At 39.1% G+C, this 18,459-nt stretch overlaps 1 protein-coding gene across 4 annotated transcripts in view; it reads right to left on the reverse strand.

The window, feature by feature from the left end:
- PRIM2 (DNA primase subunit 2) overlaps positions 1 to 18,459 on the reverse strand; it is a 232,504-nt gene that overhangs the window by 167,910 nt on the left and 46,135 nt on the right. For 3 of the 4 annotated variants that reach the window (XM_088455934.1, XM_088455932.1, XM_088455933.1), the window contains exons 6-7: positions 14,900 to 14,989; positions 10,830 to 10,967 (exon numbers count right to left, since the gene is read on the reverse strand). In XM_088455934.1, the coding sequence (XP_088312060.1) occupies positions 10,830 to 10,967; positions 14,900 to 14,989 (228 nt within the window). The remainder of the gene's footprint in view (positions 1 to 10,829; positions 10,968 to 14,899; positions 14,990 to 18,459) is intronic. The other variant, XM_088455935.1, reaches the window with a different exon arrangement.

The following is an 18,459-nucleotide window of genomic DNA, read 5'->3' on the forward strand; positions in this document are numbered from 1 at the left end:
ACTGTCTCTAAGGAAACCCAGCCAGTCCTGGTTCGTATTGGAGCACTCCATTCTGAGCATCTTAGGTTCCTAGTTATACCCAAGGCTTCCCATGAAGTTATTCTAGGATTTCCATGGTTACAACCGCACAACCCCAGGATTGACTGGTGCACAATGCAGGTCCTCTCATGGAGTACAAGTTGTTAGGAATATTGCCTTCCCAAAGTACGACCTGTGAGGAAAATAGCATCGATAGTATCTCCAGCAATACCTAAAGAATGTCAATCCTTTGCGGATGTCTTTTCTGAAAAACAGGCTAATGTCTTACCACCTCACAGAAAATGGGATTGTCCAATCGATCTACTACCTGACAAGATGCCTCCTCATGGTCATACTTATCATTTGTCCCTGCCAGAGACCAAAGCTATGTCGGAGTATATCCGGGAGAACCTGGACAAAGGATTCATTCGACCTTCCACTTCTCCTGCTGGAGCAGGTTTCTTTTTCGTTGCTAAGAAGGATGGTGGGCTAAGACAGTGTATAGACTACAGAGGCCTTAATATTATGGTTAAGAACAGATATCCACTCCCATTGATTACAGAATTATTTGATAGAGTCAAGGGATCTACCATATTCTTCAAGATAGACCTACGCGGGGCTTACAATCTGATTCGTATCTGCACCGGAGAGGAGTGGAAGACCGCATTCAATACGACGAATGGACATTTCGAATATCTTGTCATGCCCTTTGGGTTGTGCAATGCACCTGCTGTTTTTCAAGGTTTTGTCAATGAGATCTTCAGAGATCTGTTAGAAGTCTCCGTTGTTGTCTATCTAGACGACATTCTGATTTTTTCTTCATCCCTAGAGGACCACCACAAACATGTAAAAGAAGTCCTGTCTCGTCTGAGGGAGAACCATCTCTACTGCAAATTGGAAAAATGGGTCTTCAGCGTTTCAAGTGTACGATTCCTTGGATATATCATCTCCGGTTCCAGCCTGGAGATGGATCCTAAAAAAGTTCAACCGATTCTGGACTGGTCTCGACCTCTGACATTGAAGGCTGTTCAGAGACTGCTCGGATTCGCCAATTATTATAAATGCTTTATCAAGGGATTTTCATCTTTAATGGCTCCCATTACAGCATTAACTCGCAAAAATGCCAACCCTGCACTGTGGCCTCCTGAGGCAGAAACCGCTTTCCAACTTCTGAAACAGGCTTTCATAACAGCTCCAGTCTTAAAACAACCTGACTTGGATAGACCATTCCTATTAGAAGTGTACGCATCTTCAGAGGCAGTGGGAGCTGTCCTCTCTCAACGATATGAGGATAATCGAACCCACCCATGCGGGTTCTTTTCTAAGAATTTCTCTACAGCAGAGAGGAACTACACCATAGGTGAACAAGAACTGTTAGCCGTTAAGTTGGCATTAAAAGAATGGCGATACCTTTTGGAAGGGGCTAAATTCTCCTTTACTGTCTTCACTGATCGTAAGAATCTTCTTTTCTTAAAAAATATCTAGTGCGTGAGTCCTCGTCTGGCCAGACGGGCAATATGTTTCGCTCGTTTTCAATTTACTTTGACTTTCCGCTCAGGAGCTCTCAACCAAAAGGCTGATGCCTTGTCAAGGTCTCTATCCTGTGAGAACAATTCTGAGATTTTACGTAGTACCCCAGTGCTATAGTCAAAAGTATTTGCTACAATTCAACTACAACCTCCTGTCGGGAAAACCTTTGTGGCCCCGGAGTTAAGGAAGCAGCTGATTACATGGGCTCATTCTTCACGGATTGCAGGACACTCTGGCATTATGAAAACTCTGTGGAGTTCCTAAAGAGGTCTTACTGGTGGCCATCAATGAAAAGTGACATAGTGAAGTTAATTTCTTCCTGCACTTCATGTGCTCAGTACAAGTCTCCTCGTCAATCTCCTGCTGGTGAACTATTACCTCTACCCATACCATCTCGCCCGTGGACACATCTCTCCATGGATTTTGTAACAGATTTGCCAAATTCTAATGGCTATACCGCCATCTGGGTTGTGATAGACCGGTTTTCAAAAATGGTTCACTATGTTCCTCTGAAGAAATTACCTTCTGCATCAGATCTGACTCATCTTTTTGTTCATCACATATTTCATCTCCGTGGACTTCTTGACGAAATTGTCTCGGATCGTGGTGTTCAGTTTGTAGCAAACTTTTGGAGAGCTCTCTGTTCTGTTTTACAAGTGAAGTTGAATTTCTCTACGGCCTATCATCCGCAAAGTAATGGATCTACTGAAAGAGTAAATCAGGATCTCGAGACCTTTTTAAGAATCTTCATGTCCTCCTCCCAAGATATTTTGGTCCAAATTCCTTCCCTGGGCTGAATTTGCGCATGCCGCTTCTTACATTTCCTCCACAAATCAAACTCCATTTTTTATTGTGTACGGCAGTGGTCCCCAAACTGTGTGCCTAGGCACCCTGGGGTGCCTCGGGACACTTGCAGGGGTGCCTCAGGTAGGTGGTCTAGCACAAATTCTAATTAGTATGGTCAATGTAATTTAAATATGTGGGCAAACAGAAGCGCAAACTTGTCCGCCACCACATAACTGAACCTAAAGATGACAGGTAAGCACAATTTACTTTACTAAATTTTTATCTGAATCCTGAACAACAAACATTTGGCTTAGGGGTGCCGTGAAAACAATGCCGATACTCTAGGGTGCCGTGATTCAAAAAAGTTTGGGAACCACTGGTGTACGGCCTTCACCCTCGAATCCCTGAATTTCAGAGTCTGCCTGTTTTTGATGTAGGAAAACAGGCAGAGTAGGCGTGTGCAAGAAGAAATCATTTAGTCGCCCTAAGAATCACCCCCAATATCACTAGAGTATAAATAGGGTTACTTCTCTGAAATATAAAGGGACACATACCGACACATGTAACAAACTTAGTGCTTATTATATCGTAATTGAATATCAGCTCAGTTTTCATAGTGAACTATTAAAGCACTTGGAACTCATTGCATGTTATTGTGTGGTCTGAACAAATATAAATGTACAAGGATATAAATATATATAGATTAACATAAAATGTCTAAGAAAGTGGCAAATAGTGGCAGTCCTTGATGGCAAAGAATATGAGTGCTTTTACTCGATGGAGGATACAATATAGTAAGGGGATTTGGCTCCTTATGGAAAGTATCCAAGAAATAAATTAAATAATGATATAATCAAGGGATTACCTGACACACAAATGTATTAAGTAAAAAAAAACTACTTCCCTCAACTCGCAGATAGATTTTTTTTCAGGCAACTGCAAATTATGGAGGCAAAATAAAAAGAAACCACTTCAGGTAATAACTAGTATTGTTATACAAGTATGTAGTTAGAATGCAATATACATATAATATATCTAGAGTGGCAATGACTATAAATCAATAAATGACACTTCTTACACTACTTATATTTTGCTTGCTATATTGCATGCACATGGTAATATTGTAAAACAAAAAATATATATTTCAGATTTTGTAGGAGAGGATTATACGCCAAAATGAGATAATATAATTCAGGCAGTCATCAATTAAATGTATGACATCAACTTTCAAACTATTTATTATTGTGTGTTGAAAAAAAAAAAAAAAAAAACTTGTAGTACACAACCTATAATTAGTACCCCTCCAAACAATTCTCATGTTGCTCAGTATTATAAGATAATTTTTTTCCATTGAATGCTTTTCTTTGAGTCCATTAGGGGACTGTCACGGCCAGGGTATTTCAGCATGGCACTAGGCGGGTGTTACCTGTGAGGTCATTGTGGCGCGGGCTGTCTGGTGGCGGAGCTGGTGTCTGGCGAGGGGCTTTGGCTGTGCGTGTTGTTGTGCGGCCCTGTTGTCACTCTGCGCTGGTGAGGCCTGGCGGCGGCTCCGTTCCGTTTGGCATGGGCGCCGCCATCTTGCCTTCTGGCCATGTGATGCGGCTGGCCAATCCTGGTGAGTCACATGTTCCCTCCGGCCAGTAACAGCACAGCATGGGGTATTTAGGAAGGGTCAGTGCCTTCCTTCTTCGCCAGTGCAACGTGTATCTCAGCCTAGCTGAGAGGGAGTTCTCTGTGCTTTCCTGTTCCTGTGAATTCGCTGTCTGCCAGTCTGCCTGTCAGCTCCTAGTTCCCACTGGACTACCCCGCTACCTCCACCACCCTTGCCCATACCTGAGTGCCTGAGCCTGCTGACATCCTGCGCTTCAGTTCACTACCTGCAAACCTGGCTTGATTATTTTCAGTTCACTACCTGCAAACCTGGCTTGATTATTTTCAGTTTCACTACCTGCACACCTGGACAGCTCTAATTGTTTCTACCTGGACATTAACCCTTTTGCTCCCACCACAGAACTCTTGTGCACATTTATATTTTCCTGGACTTTTATTTACTGCCGCATTATATGTCTACTCAAGCACTTATTAAAAATCCTAGTTTTATTTTCAAATCTGCTTCTGTGATCACTCCTGCTACCACCCCGGGTCCACAAGCAACCCAGAACATAACAGGGACATTACAAACGGAATCGGTATGAAATACTGACAATCGGGATACTGGTGGTCAGAATCCAACACTGGGATCCGAACGCATCCCCTCCCAACATAAGTCTGCCAAGCCCTAACTACATCCAATGAAGAAAAAGAGCCTCCTTCTGTAAACCTACAGCAGTCCAAAGTGGAAAGAATACCCTGATTAAGGTGAAACCAGGAAACCACTCTTTCCTGGACAGTAGGCTAATGGAGCGTACACACGGTCAGATTTGTCAGACTTGTCAGATTTGTCAGATGAACGATTGAACGATTAAACGATCTGAACGATTTGAACGATTTGAACAAAGTTTTGAACGATTTGAACGATTGAACGATTTTTGACTGCATTAAAATGAATGGAATCGTCCAAGTCTGACTGCAAACCCATCAGATGTCAGAAATCGTTATCTGACCATCGGGAACGCGCATCGTTGATCGTCCATCGTTCAGGCATGTCAGATATGAACGATTTTCCTTCAGATATGAACGACTGAACGATTTTTAAATCGTTATCGTTCATATCTGAAGGAAAAATCTGATCGTGTGTATGCACCATTAGTCTGAAGGACAGACCGACTGTCATTGAAAATGAGAAAAAGTGAATCAGCAATAAAACTTTTAAGCTGGCCATACGCCAAACCAACTGTCCTCCAACCATCCAACTTGTTGGTTGGTTGGAATGAAAATCCAGTAATGCATGGCAGCAAATGACAATCAGCCATTTGATCAAAACTAGTGACTACCGTAAATAATAGCTCAAAGCTGTTTGCATTTTATAAATGTCAGTTCTGATTACTATGAAGGTAGAGGAACGTTTTATATAAAGGATAGGTAGTCTGGAAGTGATATACTTGCCACTATGACTATATATCTATGCATCATCAAGCATTGGCAAATATAATAAACTTGGTGTGCAGCTATGGATATAATTAACTAAAACTCAGCGCCATTACGAAGGTACGAACTAATATAAATATATATATATATATATATATATATATGTCAGGTGCATAAATATTGGGACATTGACAGAATTTTCATATTTTGGCCTCTATTCACCACCACAATGGCTTTGAAATAAAACAAGCAAGATGTGCTTTAACTGCAGACTGTCAGATTTAATTTGAGGGTAATTACATCCAAATCAGGTGAACGGTGTAGGAATTACAACGGTTTCTATATGTGCCTCCCACTTTTTAAGGGGCCAAAAGTAATGGGACAAACTAAACAATCCTAAATCTTTCACTTTTTAATACTTTGTTGCAAATCCTTTGCAGACAATTACAGCCTGAAGTCTGGACATAGACATCACCAGACGCTGGGTTTCATCCCTGGTGATGCTCTGCCAGGCCTCTACTGCAAATGTCTTCAGTTCCTGCTTGTTCTTGGGGCATTTTCCCTTCAGTTTTGTCTTCATCAAGTGAAATGCATGCTCAATAGGATTCAGGTCAGGGGATTGACATGGCCATTGCATAACATTCCACTTTTTAGCTTTAAAAAACTCTTTGGTTGCTTTTGTAGTATGCTTCGGGTCATTGTCCATCTGCACTGTGAAGCGCCGTCCAATGAGTTCTGAAGCATTTGACGGAATGAGAGCATATAATATTGCCCGAAACACTTCAGAATTCATTCTGCTGCTTTTGTCAGCAGTCACATCATCAATAAATACAAGGGAACCAGTTCCATTGGCAGCCATACATGCCCACGCCATGACACTACCACCACCATGCTTCACTGATGAGGTGGTATGTTTTGGATCATGAGCAGTTCCTTTCCTTCTCCATACTCTTCTCTTCCCATCACTCTGGTACAAGTTGATCTGTCCATAGGATGTTGTTCCAGAACTGTAATGGCTTTTTTAATGTTGTTTGGCAAACTCTAATCTGGTCTTCCTGTTTTTGAGGCTCACCAATGGTTTACATCTTGTGGTGAACCCTCTATCTTCACTCTTGTGAAGTATTCTCTTGATTGTTGACTTTGACACATATACACCTATCTCCTGGAGAGTGTTCTTGATTTGGCCAACTGTTGTGAAGGGGTTTTTCACCAGGGAAATAATTCTTCTGTCATCCACCACAGTTGTTTTCCGTGGTCTTCCGGGTCTTTTGGTGTTGCTGAGCTCTCCGATGCGTTCCTTCTGTTCCAAACAGTTGATTTGGCCACACCTAATGTTTTTGCTCTCTCTCTGAAGGGTTTGTTTTGATTTTTCAGCCTAATTATGGCTTGCTTCACTGATAGTGACAGCTCTTTGGATCCCATATTGAGAGTCGACAGCAACTGATTCCAAATGCAAATGTCACACCTAGAATCAACTCCAGACCTTTTACCTGCTTAATTGATAATGAAATAACGAGGGAATAGCCCACACCTGTCCATGAAATAGTTTTTTGAGTTGATAGTCCCATTACTTTTGGCCCCTTAAAAAGTGGGAGGCACATATAGAAACCGTTGTAATTCCTACACCGTTCACCTGATTTGGATGTAATTACCCTCAAATTAAATCTGAAAGTCTGCAGTTAAAGCACATCTTGTTTGTTTCATTTCAAAACCATTGTTGTGGTGCGTAGAGTCTAAAATATGAAAATTCTGTCAATGTCCCAATATTTATGCACCTGACTGTGTGTATGTGTGTGTGTGTGTATATATATATATATATATATATATATATATATATATATATATATATATATATATAAAATCTGAAGTGGAAAACATACCCAAAGAAATTATAAGACAGCAGCACCACAATATCATTCAGATAGATTCAATTAAAGTAGGCCAATAATTTTGGAAAATAAAAAGTTACTTTGCTGGTTAGAAAAGCCTAGGGAAGAGCTTCATGAGGCCTCCCACCACATTAGACAGCAGCAGAGGAACTCAACTACAGCTGTCCTCCTCAGGCGCCGCTCAGACAGAGTGAGTGAGTGTCAGCACTCAGCAATAGCCAGTCGCCCCCACAGCAGACTCCACGCTGCAGGCGGCATGACTGTAAGGGCGGGCTGGCGTGTGGCTGAGCAGCATAACCCCTATGATGTCACAAACAGCCGCACAGCACAGTCGAACAAGGCCTGGGGGCAACATCTGAGTCGAAGGAACTAGTGCTCAGTGCTGCCTGGGCTGAAGAAAGATGCAATGCCTGCCTCAGTTTAATCCAGAAAGTCCCAGTATTGGAAGCGATAATGCCGGGATTGAAATCCCTGTGTTTTTTATGCCAAATCTTTGGATCCCTCCGATCCCAATCCCGGGAATGGCTTCCTTAATTGCCTTGGGCCTTGCATGTAAATATGCACTTGAAGCACACTTCGAAAAAAAAAGAACAGCAGCAGATCAGGAAATATGATTTGATTGTAAATTTCATAAAAATATTATTGGTATTTAATTGATAACTTAAGCTGCAATCGTATGTTGTTAACTAGCTCAAATATTAAGCTGCAATGGTATGTTATTTATTTTGAATGGTTTCATGCTGAGTAATATTATGAAACTTATTACTTCATTCTCATGAATAAATTGTATTTTTAAGTTGCCACTTTTGTGAGTATTATAGAAATTAACCCCTATTTTGTTTAGTTTGATTAGCTCTCTACATAAATGAGCAGCACCAGACTGAATGTCATCAAAAAAAGAAATAATTTTATCATCAGGGGGGAGATGTACTAAGCTCTGAAAAGTGATAAAGTGGAGAGTGATAAACCACCTGCCACTCAGCTCCCAACTGTCATGTTACAGGCTGTGTTTGAAAAATTACTGTTGAGAGCCGATTGGCTGGTGGTTTATCACTCTCCACTTTATCACTTTTCAGAGCTTAGTACATCTGGCCCCAGGTGACAGAAAAAAATTTAATAAAACATTAATTATTTGTTGTTATTCAATTACTGAAGAATGCAGCAAGAATGTCTATTTTAGTGCTTAGGTATAATGTAATTTCACTTTCAAAGTGAATGGTTACTAATCACATACAGGAAAATGTCCAAATATCAGATGAAAACACCATATGCCGCAGAATACAAAGGTGCCATTTGTAAACTTAATCATGGCAAACTGAACTGTATTTCAATGCCAAGGTAAAGTTTTCAGTTTGTACTCTCAAAAAGTCCAAACACCTCTTCTCTTTCTTCTTACAAATAACTGGAAATGTTTTAGTTGAACAAAAAAAAAAAAAATCATGCCCAGTCTAATATTCATCACCGAGTCCTCAAGAACATGAAGACTGCTAGGCCACTTTTAGAATAGGTGGTGTTTTTGTGAACTACATTTGTAGAGAACTAGTAACTTTCTGGAGTAGATGCAATAATAGTGCATTTTCATGCATTAATCAGATAACAGTGTTCTCCCCAGAAATTTTTTCCAGCTGGGTGGCATTAAGAAGTAGCCGGGTCGGGGCCTTAATTATAGCAATAATAAAATGTTTTAAACCCTGACCTTATAATGATTTAAACTCGAAATAACATTTTATATATTAATTCTCCTCTTCTTATTAGAGGCCCAGTCATCTGATTATGGAAAAGCTGCAAAGTCTGTAGTATCTGGTCCTCTTTATACAGCTCCCAGGTACTGTCCCCACTTGCAGGCTCCCAAAGTGCCGGTGGTGCACCCACAAAAAAACAACCTGGGGAGAACACTGCATAACATTAATCTGCAATTTATTATCAAAAACAGAGGTGTGAGGTGGCGATAGCATTAGCTGTAATGCTGGGTACACACTAGACGATGTGTATATAGCACGACATCGCTGGCGACGGGAACCTGCATGCGTCAAGTGCATACACACTTGCCGATGCCGGGACCGATGGGGGGTACTAGTTATGACACTTCCTAGAGACTGTTGGGAGCGAGCATATCATGGGTACATACTAGATTAGGGGTGGTCAATTAGCACCTCCCCAGCTGTTGTAGAACTACACATCCCAGCATGCCCTGCCAGTTTTGCCATTTGGCCATGCTAAAACTGTTGCGAGGCATGTTGGGATTTGTAGTTCAACAGCAGTTGGAGGGCCGCCTATTGCCTTCCCCTGCACTAGACGATGTACCAGATATGTCGCTCCGATCCGTGGGATCGGACGACATATCGTCTAGTGTGTACCCAGCTTCAAATGTCATGTGCAACAGTTAAAGTTATTAATTACCATATGATACAATAGAATTAACTCTGAACTTCTTATTCAGTCTGCCACTTTACAATTCATGAAAACCAGTAAGGAGGATTAGCAGGAGTTTAACAATGTAACTGCACATGTAATAATAATATTTCTACATAGTAGTTTTCTTCCTATCTTACAAAACACCAAATCCTAGAGATTAGAGGGAGAACACATGAATGTTTCCTAAACGATTTTGCTCACACACTAAATGCAAGCAAAACCTTCAACATATTTCAAAAAGATTTTTTTCAAGGTAATTTATTCAGTGAGCAGGATATGATTTTGCACTTTACTGGCAGAGGTATTAGTTGGAGTTTAGGGGAGGTTTCTTACAATTTTCAGTCCTTCAATCAAGGTACAGGTCGGATCTCCCATATACGAAATTTCGTTATGCAAAATATTCAGAAAAAAAAAAAGAATATTTTGGATTTGCCGTGACATCATGACGCCACCAGATCCCAGCAACACAGGCCAGGGGGATCGGTGAAAAGCCACATGTTAAAAGTCCCAATTTGCTAATCACGATCATGTTTTAACCGTGATCGGCAATGTATAGGGGCATTTACTCTATTTTGCTGGGTCTGTAATTATCCCCCCTGCATCTACAGACAGAAAACCCCAAATCTTAGCCTGTTGGGAAAACTTTAAAGTTCAGGTTCAGATATACTGGTGTAAACAGTAAAGAATGTGTATGTTACAAAAGCATTTGCCTTATTGAAGTACTTGTGCTACATTTGAAAAATTGCACAGTACTTCAACAGCCTAATTTTCCTATTAAATACAGCAAAAACTATATATATGGTTCTTGCTTTTCTTTTAAACCGGACTTCCAAGATTACATATTCCTATGAAAAATCTAAACAATGTAGGTAATACTCTATTAAATGTGTACTTCCCATAGAACTAGAACTATGAAGGCCAGCAGAATCACAGAGATGTAGCATAATTGTATTGTCATTTATTCAGCCACACCAGTATACAGTATGTCAATAATGAAAAGCAATTCCACAGAGGAGCTAGCATATTTGTAACACTTATAGGTTTCATATCTAGGAATAAAGACAAATTCTTATGGGAGATCTGAAATCTGCTCATTTAGGCCAGAGGTTTTTGTTGGTAAATTTACTTACAGCCGAACACATAAAATAATATACTGTAACTTACGGCTAGAGCTCTGGATAATCTAGTTCTGAACTCATTTAGAATGATAGCGATGATATGGTTTTGTGGAATGAATGCAAATCCATGTGAGAGGAATACTTTTCTTTGTCGCACTAAATCAAGGGCATCTTGGAAGGGAACCTTAAAATAAAATAAAATTGTCATTTAAACAAAGTTTATTTAACTGGAAAGTGTAGCTAAAAATATATAAACACCTTAAACAATCACCATTGATAGGTGCAAATCTGAAAAAAATTATAACTAGTAGTACTGAATTTATCATACAGTCCACTCGATTGAGATCATTGCCTTCAGCTAACCACAAAACAAAAAGTATCATATATACTAGCATTACCCAAGTCACTTTCTAACATTATTACAACCCCATAGAATGTATTTTTTTGCTATCAACGTTATAAACATAGCCCCCTAATAACATTTTTTCATTGACTGTTAATCTGCATTTAACACAATCACAACATTCAAGCATATACTGTAAGTAAAAATAATGAATCTGCAAGTTACGTATTATCACATGACATATCAACTTACATAAATATATTACATAAAAACAATTAAAATAAACTACAACTAAAAATACCAAGTTCGGAACCCGCTAGAAATTTTATTAATCTTTAAAACGGGCTGCTAGAAGGAGGACATCTAAATCAAGAAAAGCATAGATCCCATGGTCCCGCTGGGTATGAGCAGCATGTCATAACTAAAAAAAAGTCTATATAACCACTGATGAGGTATACAAGTGTCAAAGCTGGATAACTGGCTGAGACAAGATCTGTTTAAAATTGAAGCGTGCGCGACGCCATCTTGCGAATGGCAGCTAGACTCCATTTTAGAAACAAGAATCTGCAAGACGCCATTTTGCGACCAGCGTCACTTTAAGTTACAACTCACGAGCTAAGAACAGATGGCAATGTTTTTGATAATCTAAATAGAATAGACAATGCACCAGAAACTGAGTGTTCTACATACAAATTGGGAATCCCTGTTGGCAATTGTAATATAATCCAGGCATTGATCTACACAATTGGATTTGTCTGAATCCAAACAGGTTTTAGTTTCATACCTAGACAGGATGGTTTAAGTCTCACAGCTGGAAGTCACATTTGCATTGCAGTCTGAAACTGTGAGTGAGGAATGATGTGTGTGTGTGTGTGTGGGTGTGTGTGTGTGTGTGTGTGTGTATATATATATGTTAAGTCCATCATAGATGGAATCTCATGCATAAACACCGCACATTACGCACAATTGAGCTGCTAACATGACGCCCAGTAGCGAATGCACAATTATTAGCATCATGCGATTGCATCTTTCACCATTTCACATACACACATTATGCTTAAGACCCCGAATGAAAATACCGTTTATTAGCTTTATGCGCACGCATCTGCCAAGTTAACTAGCGTCCTTATATCAAACCCCGAATACTCACACATAAGGTTTAATGAGCTTTAAAGTGTATGATTTAAGTTGGTTCAGTTAGTTTAAATGCTGAGAAATAAAGATATTTGATAACTAAGGTATTATACATGCTAAACAAGTCGTGTTTGGTTTTGTACTGTTGCGTACTCTTTTTACAGTATTCCGGTGTTATCGGTGGGGAGATCGCATCATGCATTCTCGAGTTATGGATCGCAGAGCCTACAAGCAACAAAATGTATATTTCATGAACTGTTAGGATGTTGCAGGGGGCGGGAAGGGAGAGATCCCCAGCTGTTAGAGGCAGGGAGAGTATTTGAACCAGCCTGTTAAATGCTCTGTAACAGATGCTTCTCCCCTGTGAACCAATGACATCAGCAACAGACTTCTCTATTGTCCTGTTTATTCTGGGTGGGTATAAATATGTGTGCTCAAACGCTGGGTTCTTAGTCTTCGTGCTGAATGACGAGGGGTCTCTTGCTGATGCCTATCTTCGGTTCCGGAAGCGCTGCGTATGTATACTGTACTTGGGTCTGTATAATTTCCTTTGCGCCTAAATTGTGTCTGGATCAATTGCGTGTAACTGGCTGTACATTTACTTGAATAATACTTTGCGCTTCGGAACCACATGTTCTGAGTCTGGAGTCTCTATTTATTGTATGACTGCGTACGCAAATTAGCGTCATCCTTAGAGGTTTATAGGAAGGATTTTAGAAGGTACAGGCAGGGGTATATAGAGGTTCATTTTAATATTCTCACAAGATATTTTGTGAGCCCAGAAACATGTTGGAAGCAGAGGTGTTACAATAGTGTACAGTGGTTGTACAGCTGATGAACATTCTGGCATAGAGCCACAGCATGTACCAATATCTTATACAGATATATCTTTTAAACTTCACTCAGTTTGTGGAAACTACCACAGACACACAAACTGGATTACCGGAGGGACTTTATTTAATGGAGACTCATAGTCATAAACATTCCATAAATCTGCCTTATGCTGTCCAATCTGTGAGCCTGTTTTAAACTCTGGAGAGATATTTTCATAAATAAGGAGCAATCAGCACATATACTAAGCTGGAATTCTATTAAGGCATGCTCTGATTAACATCAAATTACAATTGTATACATCCTTGCAGATCATTCGTAGGTTAATAACTGTGCTTGAAAACTTTCAACGTTTGGTAGAAACACACTTTAATTAACAACGCCAACCAGTGCACTTGTATATTGATTTTATCACTGTTTACATATAGATGTATATTGGAGATAAAAATGAAGTTGATACAGCATTTCTGAGTTTAAGGCATTACAGAGCAGACATATTATACTGTATAAGAGAGTCTATAAAATAAAAATAAAAAAACGTTTCAGCTCAAACATTTAGCGCATAAGTTACATAAGTGGTCAGGAAAACATTAAACATCCCATAATAAATATGCATACATACTATTAGCATAGGAAAAAAAAAAAAACTAAGCATACTGTAGCGAAAAAAGGCCCAGAAATAATCACCAGAAATTATATTTCCTAAACTTTGTATGATAAAGCAACTGTATTTGATGCCCTACAGCGGACCTAGGTTTGTGCTGCAGAGGGGCTGATGGGTAAACTGAGGTTTACGACCTCTGAGTCCTTTGAAACCAGCCAGGCCAGGAAAGAGGATTAGATAACTATCTTTGTCCAGTTTGAGATATGAGAACTGTTTATATTAATGTGTCTTATCTCCTATGCAGACAGCTATAGCACACTTTGAGCAGCTAATACCCCTTTTACACCATGAACGCGCATCAACCCAGGATTTTGGAGGTGTAAACGGATCAACCCGGGTCCAGGGAACCGGGGATCCGACCCGGCTGGATTGCAGGGTTGAGCACGGGTCATTCTCTTGTCACCCTACAGTGTAAACGGTGCGACCGAGGTCACGACGACCCAGGTCGCACCACATGCCAACCGATTGGCCGGCTTCAGTGGCGCTTGGAGCTAACATCTCCAAGCGTCCACTGCCGAGCCAACCAGAACAGAGCAGCGCTCCCCACCCGCCCTCCGTGCCCACGGACCGCTTCGGAGTAAGGTAAGGGGGTCGCGGAGGGAGAGAGAGGGTAAGAAGCGCTGCTCACCTGCGCCGGAAAATTAAAACCATGTCCACATCATTTATTGGGTTTAGAGATGCATCGGTTTCCAGGAATAATGCACACACATGGAGGCCTGGATCAGCTCCCTGCCACCATAATATATAGATTGCAGCGCATTCCTAATGCTAAAAAACACACTTCCATATTACATTACACACAGTTCAAACAGTATGCCTGGTACCGAATTATATGGTTATTGGGAACAGACTCAAAGACCCCAGAGCCTAGAATTGGAATCAGAGGCAGCCACTGACTGTCTAGCTCCAGATCTAGGGAAAGAAGCTATATATTGTTTTGCCATAATTTCAATGTTAATTATTTCTGTATTAAAATCACCAATACAAGCTGTATTGGTGCACGAACCCCATTAATATATGTTGTAGATTTATTATATCTGCATAAATGTAAAAATGAAAATAATATTCTAAACAAATAAAAGTTAGGATTGGTAAAAAAAAAAAAAAAAAAAAAACTACAACCTAGGCAGACATAATTACCTACTTTGTAAAATGCCAAGTCTTCCAGTTTAACAGAACTGTACCCAAAGCTGTGTAGATCTTTCTCGTGTGTCGTCGTTTCTTCTTTACTAATCTAAAAAAAAATAAAAAAATACATTTTTTGAAATTCTAAATTGATCTGAATTTGATCATTTAAAACAAACTATTACATAGTACAGGTTGAGTCTCCCATATCCAAATAGCTTGGGACCATGGGTATTTAACATATCGGTTTATTCCGTATTTTGGAATATTTGTATAATGAAATATGGTACCTAAATCTAAACACAGAATGCATTTATGTTTAATATATACACCTTATATACAAAGACTAAAATATAATTTTATAATTTATTTTTAATAATTTTATGCTTTAAACAAAGTTTGCGTACATGCTAAAAAAAAAAAAATCGTATTTCGGAATATTTGGATATGGGAGACTCAACCTGTAATAAAAAAAATGAACAATGAAGTAATTTTATTTTGCTCATCTCCTAAAATTGCATTTTATTTGATTTGAAGACTGCTCAAAAAGTCATTACATATCATGTAAAAGTCAGATGATCAGTTTGAAACATGTTGGGACACTATGGACCTATAACTGATAATTAGGGCAAGTATTTACTAAGTTTAAACGAGCCCCCGAAATTACTGATCAAAAGATATTTTGGCATATACACACATTATTATAGTTAAAAGCTTTAGGTCATTTCTGCATAATTTTGGAATAAAATAGTATTTTAGTCATATTTGACATAAATGCAGGTATACTATTGTTTAAGGTAACCTAGAATTAGTAAATACTGTAAACTTACAAATTTACAATCACAGTTAATAGTTACTAAATACAACTTTAAAATAAAGAAAATCTATTAAAAGAAAAATACCACTGATGAGATAAAAACACTAAGCACACAAGTAGGCTGGTGGCTGGATCCTCCCACCACTCCCCTTTTGCACACAGCACAGTAAATAGTCCACAAAGTTTTAATCACCTCCATGAGTTTTTATCTAAAACATACAATTTTTTTTACTTGCAGGGTGCAGAATGTGCAGTATATATGGATGGGTGGAGAAGCAGCAAATTAACAATTTGTGAATTAGATTGCAGAAATTCTTTTGTTACTTGACTAATACAAAAAAAAAAAAAAGGTCATATCTATGGGGTGAACCCAATTAGCCACGATGATCTCGCAGATGTGAGTCATCGCGGCAATGGCCGCACTTACGGCAACCCGGATTCGCTTAAATTGCTCGCAGCCCCATAGGGCTCCGAGCAAAACTCAGAATTTGGGTGCAAGGTGCCGGTCCGTTGACAGCGTTTTAAAGCCGTTGCAACGGCAACTCGCACCCTTCGCATTTATTTGGATTGACCCCTATATATCTTGTAAATGAAAAGTCTGCCAGCAGATGCTTTACCGCCCAGCCACAACCCTGGTGAAGAGGACCGAGGACACCTAAAGTTAGACAGCTGACAGAGGCAACTCACATTAAGACCGTGAACAGGGTGATCAAGGAGCGAGGTCCAGAGAAAATCAGTATGTGTTTTGTCCCATTCCTACATCCAGGGAAATTTACTATTGAACGCCTGACTAATTTGATTGGATGAAACCCATTGGCTTGCCTTCCATGTGATGTCCATCTGAAGAGAAAGTACCCTGGTCCATCTGCCAAATACCTTGGAACTGGTTGATGGGTCCTGGCTTTTCAGGGATGGAGATACACTTTCAATAGGATTTTTTATTTTTTTTTTACAAAAAGCAAAAGAGGTCAAGCAATTTGGGAAGTAACTAATGTGAACCAAAGACTTTGTCTAGACAGACTTGGAATATGGCTTAGCAAGCATACCCTCTTTCTAAAAACTGGGATTGTTAGGACATACTGTATAACGGCAGCCTACAAGGCATGCTAAAGGTTTATCCTAGCACCTGCAGTAAAAAGATACCTTTATACGAGGGCTACAGACAACTTCCCTATGAGTTTGGGTATGCAGATTGGGATCTAATTGGAGAAATATATCTTTACAAACTTTTAGTACACTTTTATCTTGTTAGTTGGGTACACCTATATTCGTTATACTCTCAAACACCTGTGTCATTGGGGGATACTGCATATAAATTCTATATAAAGATACAGTTATAGGAGTACCTGTACTTATAATATTGTAAGTAAGGTACGCTGATTCTAATCATATACTAGGGAGATAAGGTAAGGAAGGAGTTATTCACCCTCATCCCCTTTTTCTATAATCTCACCCAGGGTGAACGAAAGTTACTTTGTATTGACTTTACTACATATTGGATATTGTGTTTTCTTTCTTTTATTAACACAATCGGCATGAAAACTGAAAATCATCAGATTGGTCATCTGTTCAAATTTATTTTTTCTGATTTATGTTCTAAAGTGTGAACACAAAAACAAAGAAATTACTAAAAGTAATTATATGTATATCGGTTTAAAAAGCGCCATTGGAGAGTAGTTCACCAATTTTTTTGTATTATGTTTATTTTGGCAAATTGAGTGACTTTTCCAGGTGTACACACTTCAGGGCTGCTATAATCATTTCCAGCACACAGTTCGCAAGATCCACAATTCTACTGTATATGTGATACCACACGGTCTTGGTAAACTTCCAGTAAGGTTTTGTTAATAGTATTTATTATGTACTGTATCAAAAATATGTTTAAGAAACTATGAAGTTAGAAGAAAATATATTGCATCAATAGATTAGCAGAATCAATATTTGTACAAATTAAACAATAATAGCTTTTGAAATTAATTTAAATATAATACTGCCAAACGCATATTAAAGTTACCATTATGTAATTAGGAAACTGCGTTTCAACATAGTTGCAGCAGACGATGGTGACAATTTAATCCCATGAAGTGATAAGAGCTTCAATCATCATCTTTTTGTTGATGGTTTAGTTTTAGAGATTTTGTAGCCAATTTTTTTGCCATAAAATGTCAAACAAATTGAATTCACTTGATATGATAGGTTTCAAACTATTTCTGGCATAGACACGGCATGTTGTCATCAAGAAAAATTCACTTTCCAGAAGCATTCTGCTTTAGACAGCTTCACAATATTTCGTTCCAGCCCTAAATTACAATCTTCACAAATCTTTCGCAGTCAGATATTCTTCATGTAGGTAGCTCTATTTGGTTTCCAAATAAAAATTACTTTAAATCAGAGAAAACTTTTCTCCACAACGGATGTTCTTTAGCCCAGGTTAAAAAGGTGAAATCTTTGAAAATTTGTCAAAAGTGAATACTGTATCTTCTTGCTTTACAGCCTCTCAGACCAGCTGCTTGCAAACAGCTATGGACAGTGTATGTGCTATGTACAGACATTTGCCTTTGTGGTCCATTGCGACAAAAGATCAGGGGACATGAAGTGCCAATCTGTGAGACTGATGCGCTGAAGAACCTTATCTTGACTTTGTTATCTTCCCTTGGTGCCCTAATTGTGGATGTTTGCCCATGGAGAGCATTTCTTGGTTTGTCTTTTATATATATATATATATATATATATATATATATATAATTCCTTACACAGTAGAT

The sequence above is a fragment of the Taudactylus pleione genome, unplaced genomic scaffold, assembly GCF_031769625.1.
Source record: "Taudactylus pleione unplaced genomic scaffold, aTauple2 ptg000678l, whole genome shotgun sequence".
Lineage (NCBI taxonomy): Eukaryota > Metazoa > Chordata > Amphibia > Anura > Myobatrachidae > Taudactylus > Taudactylus pleione.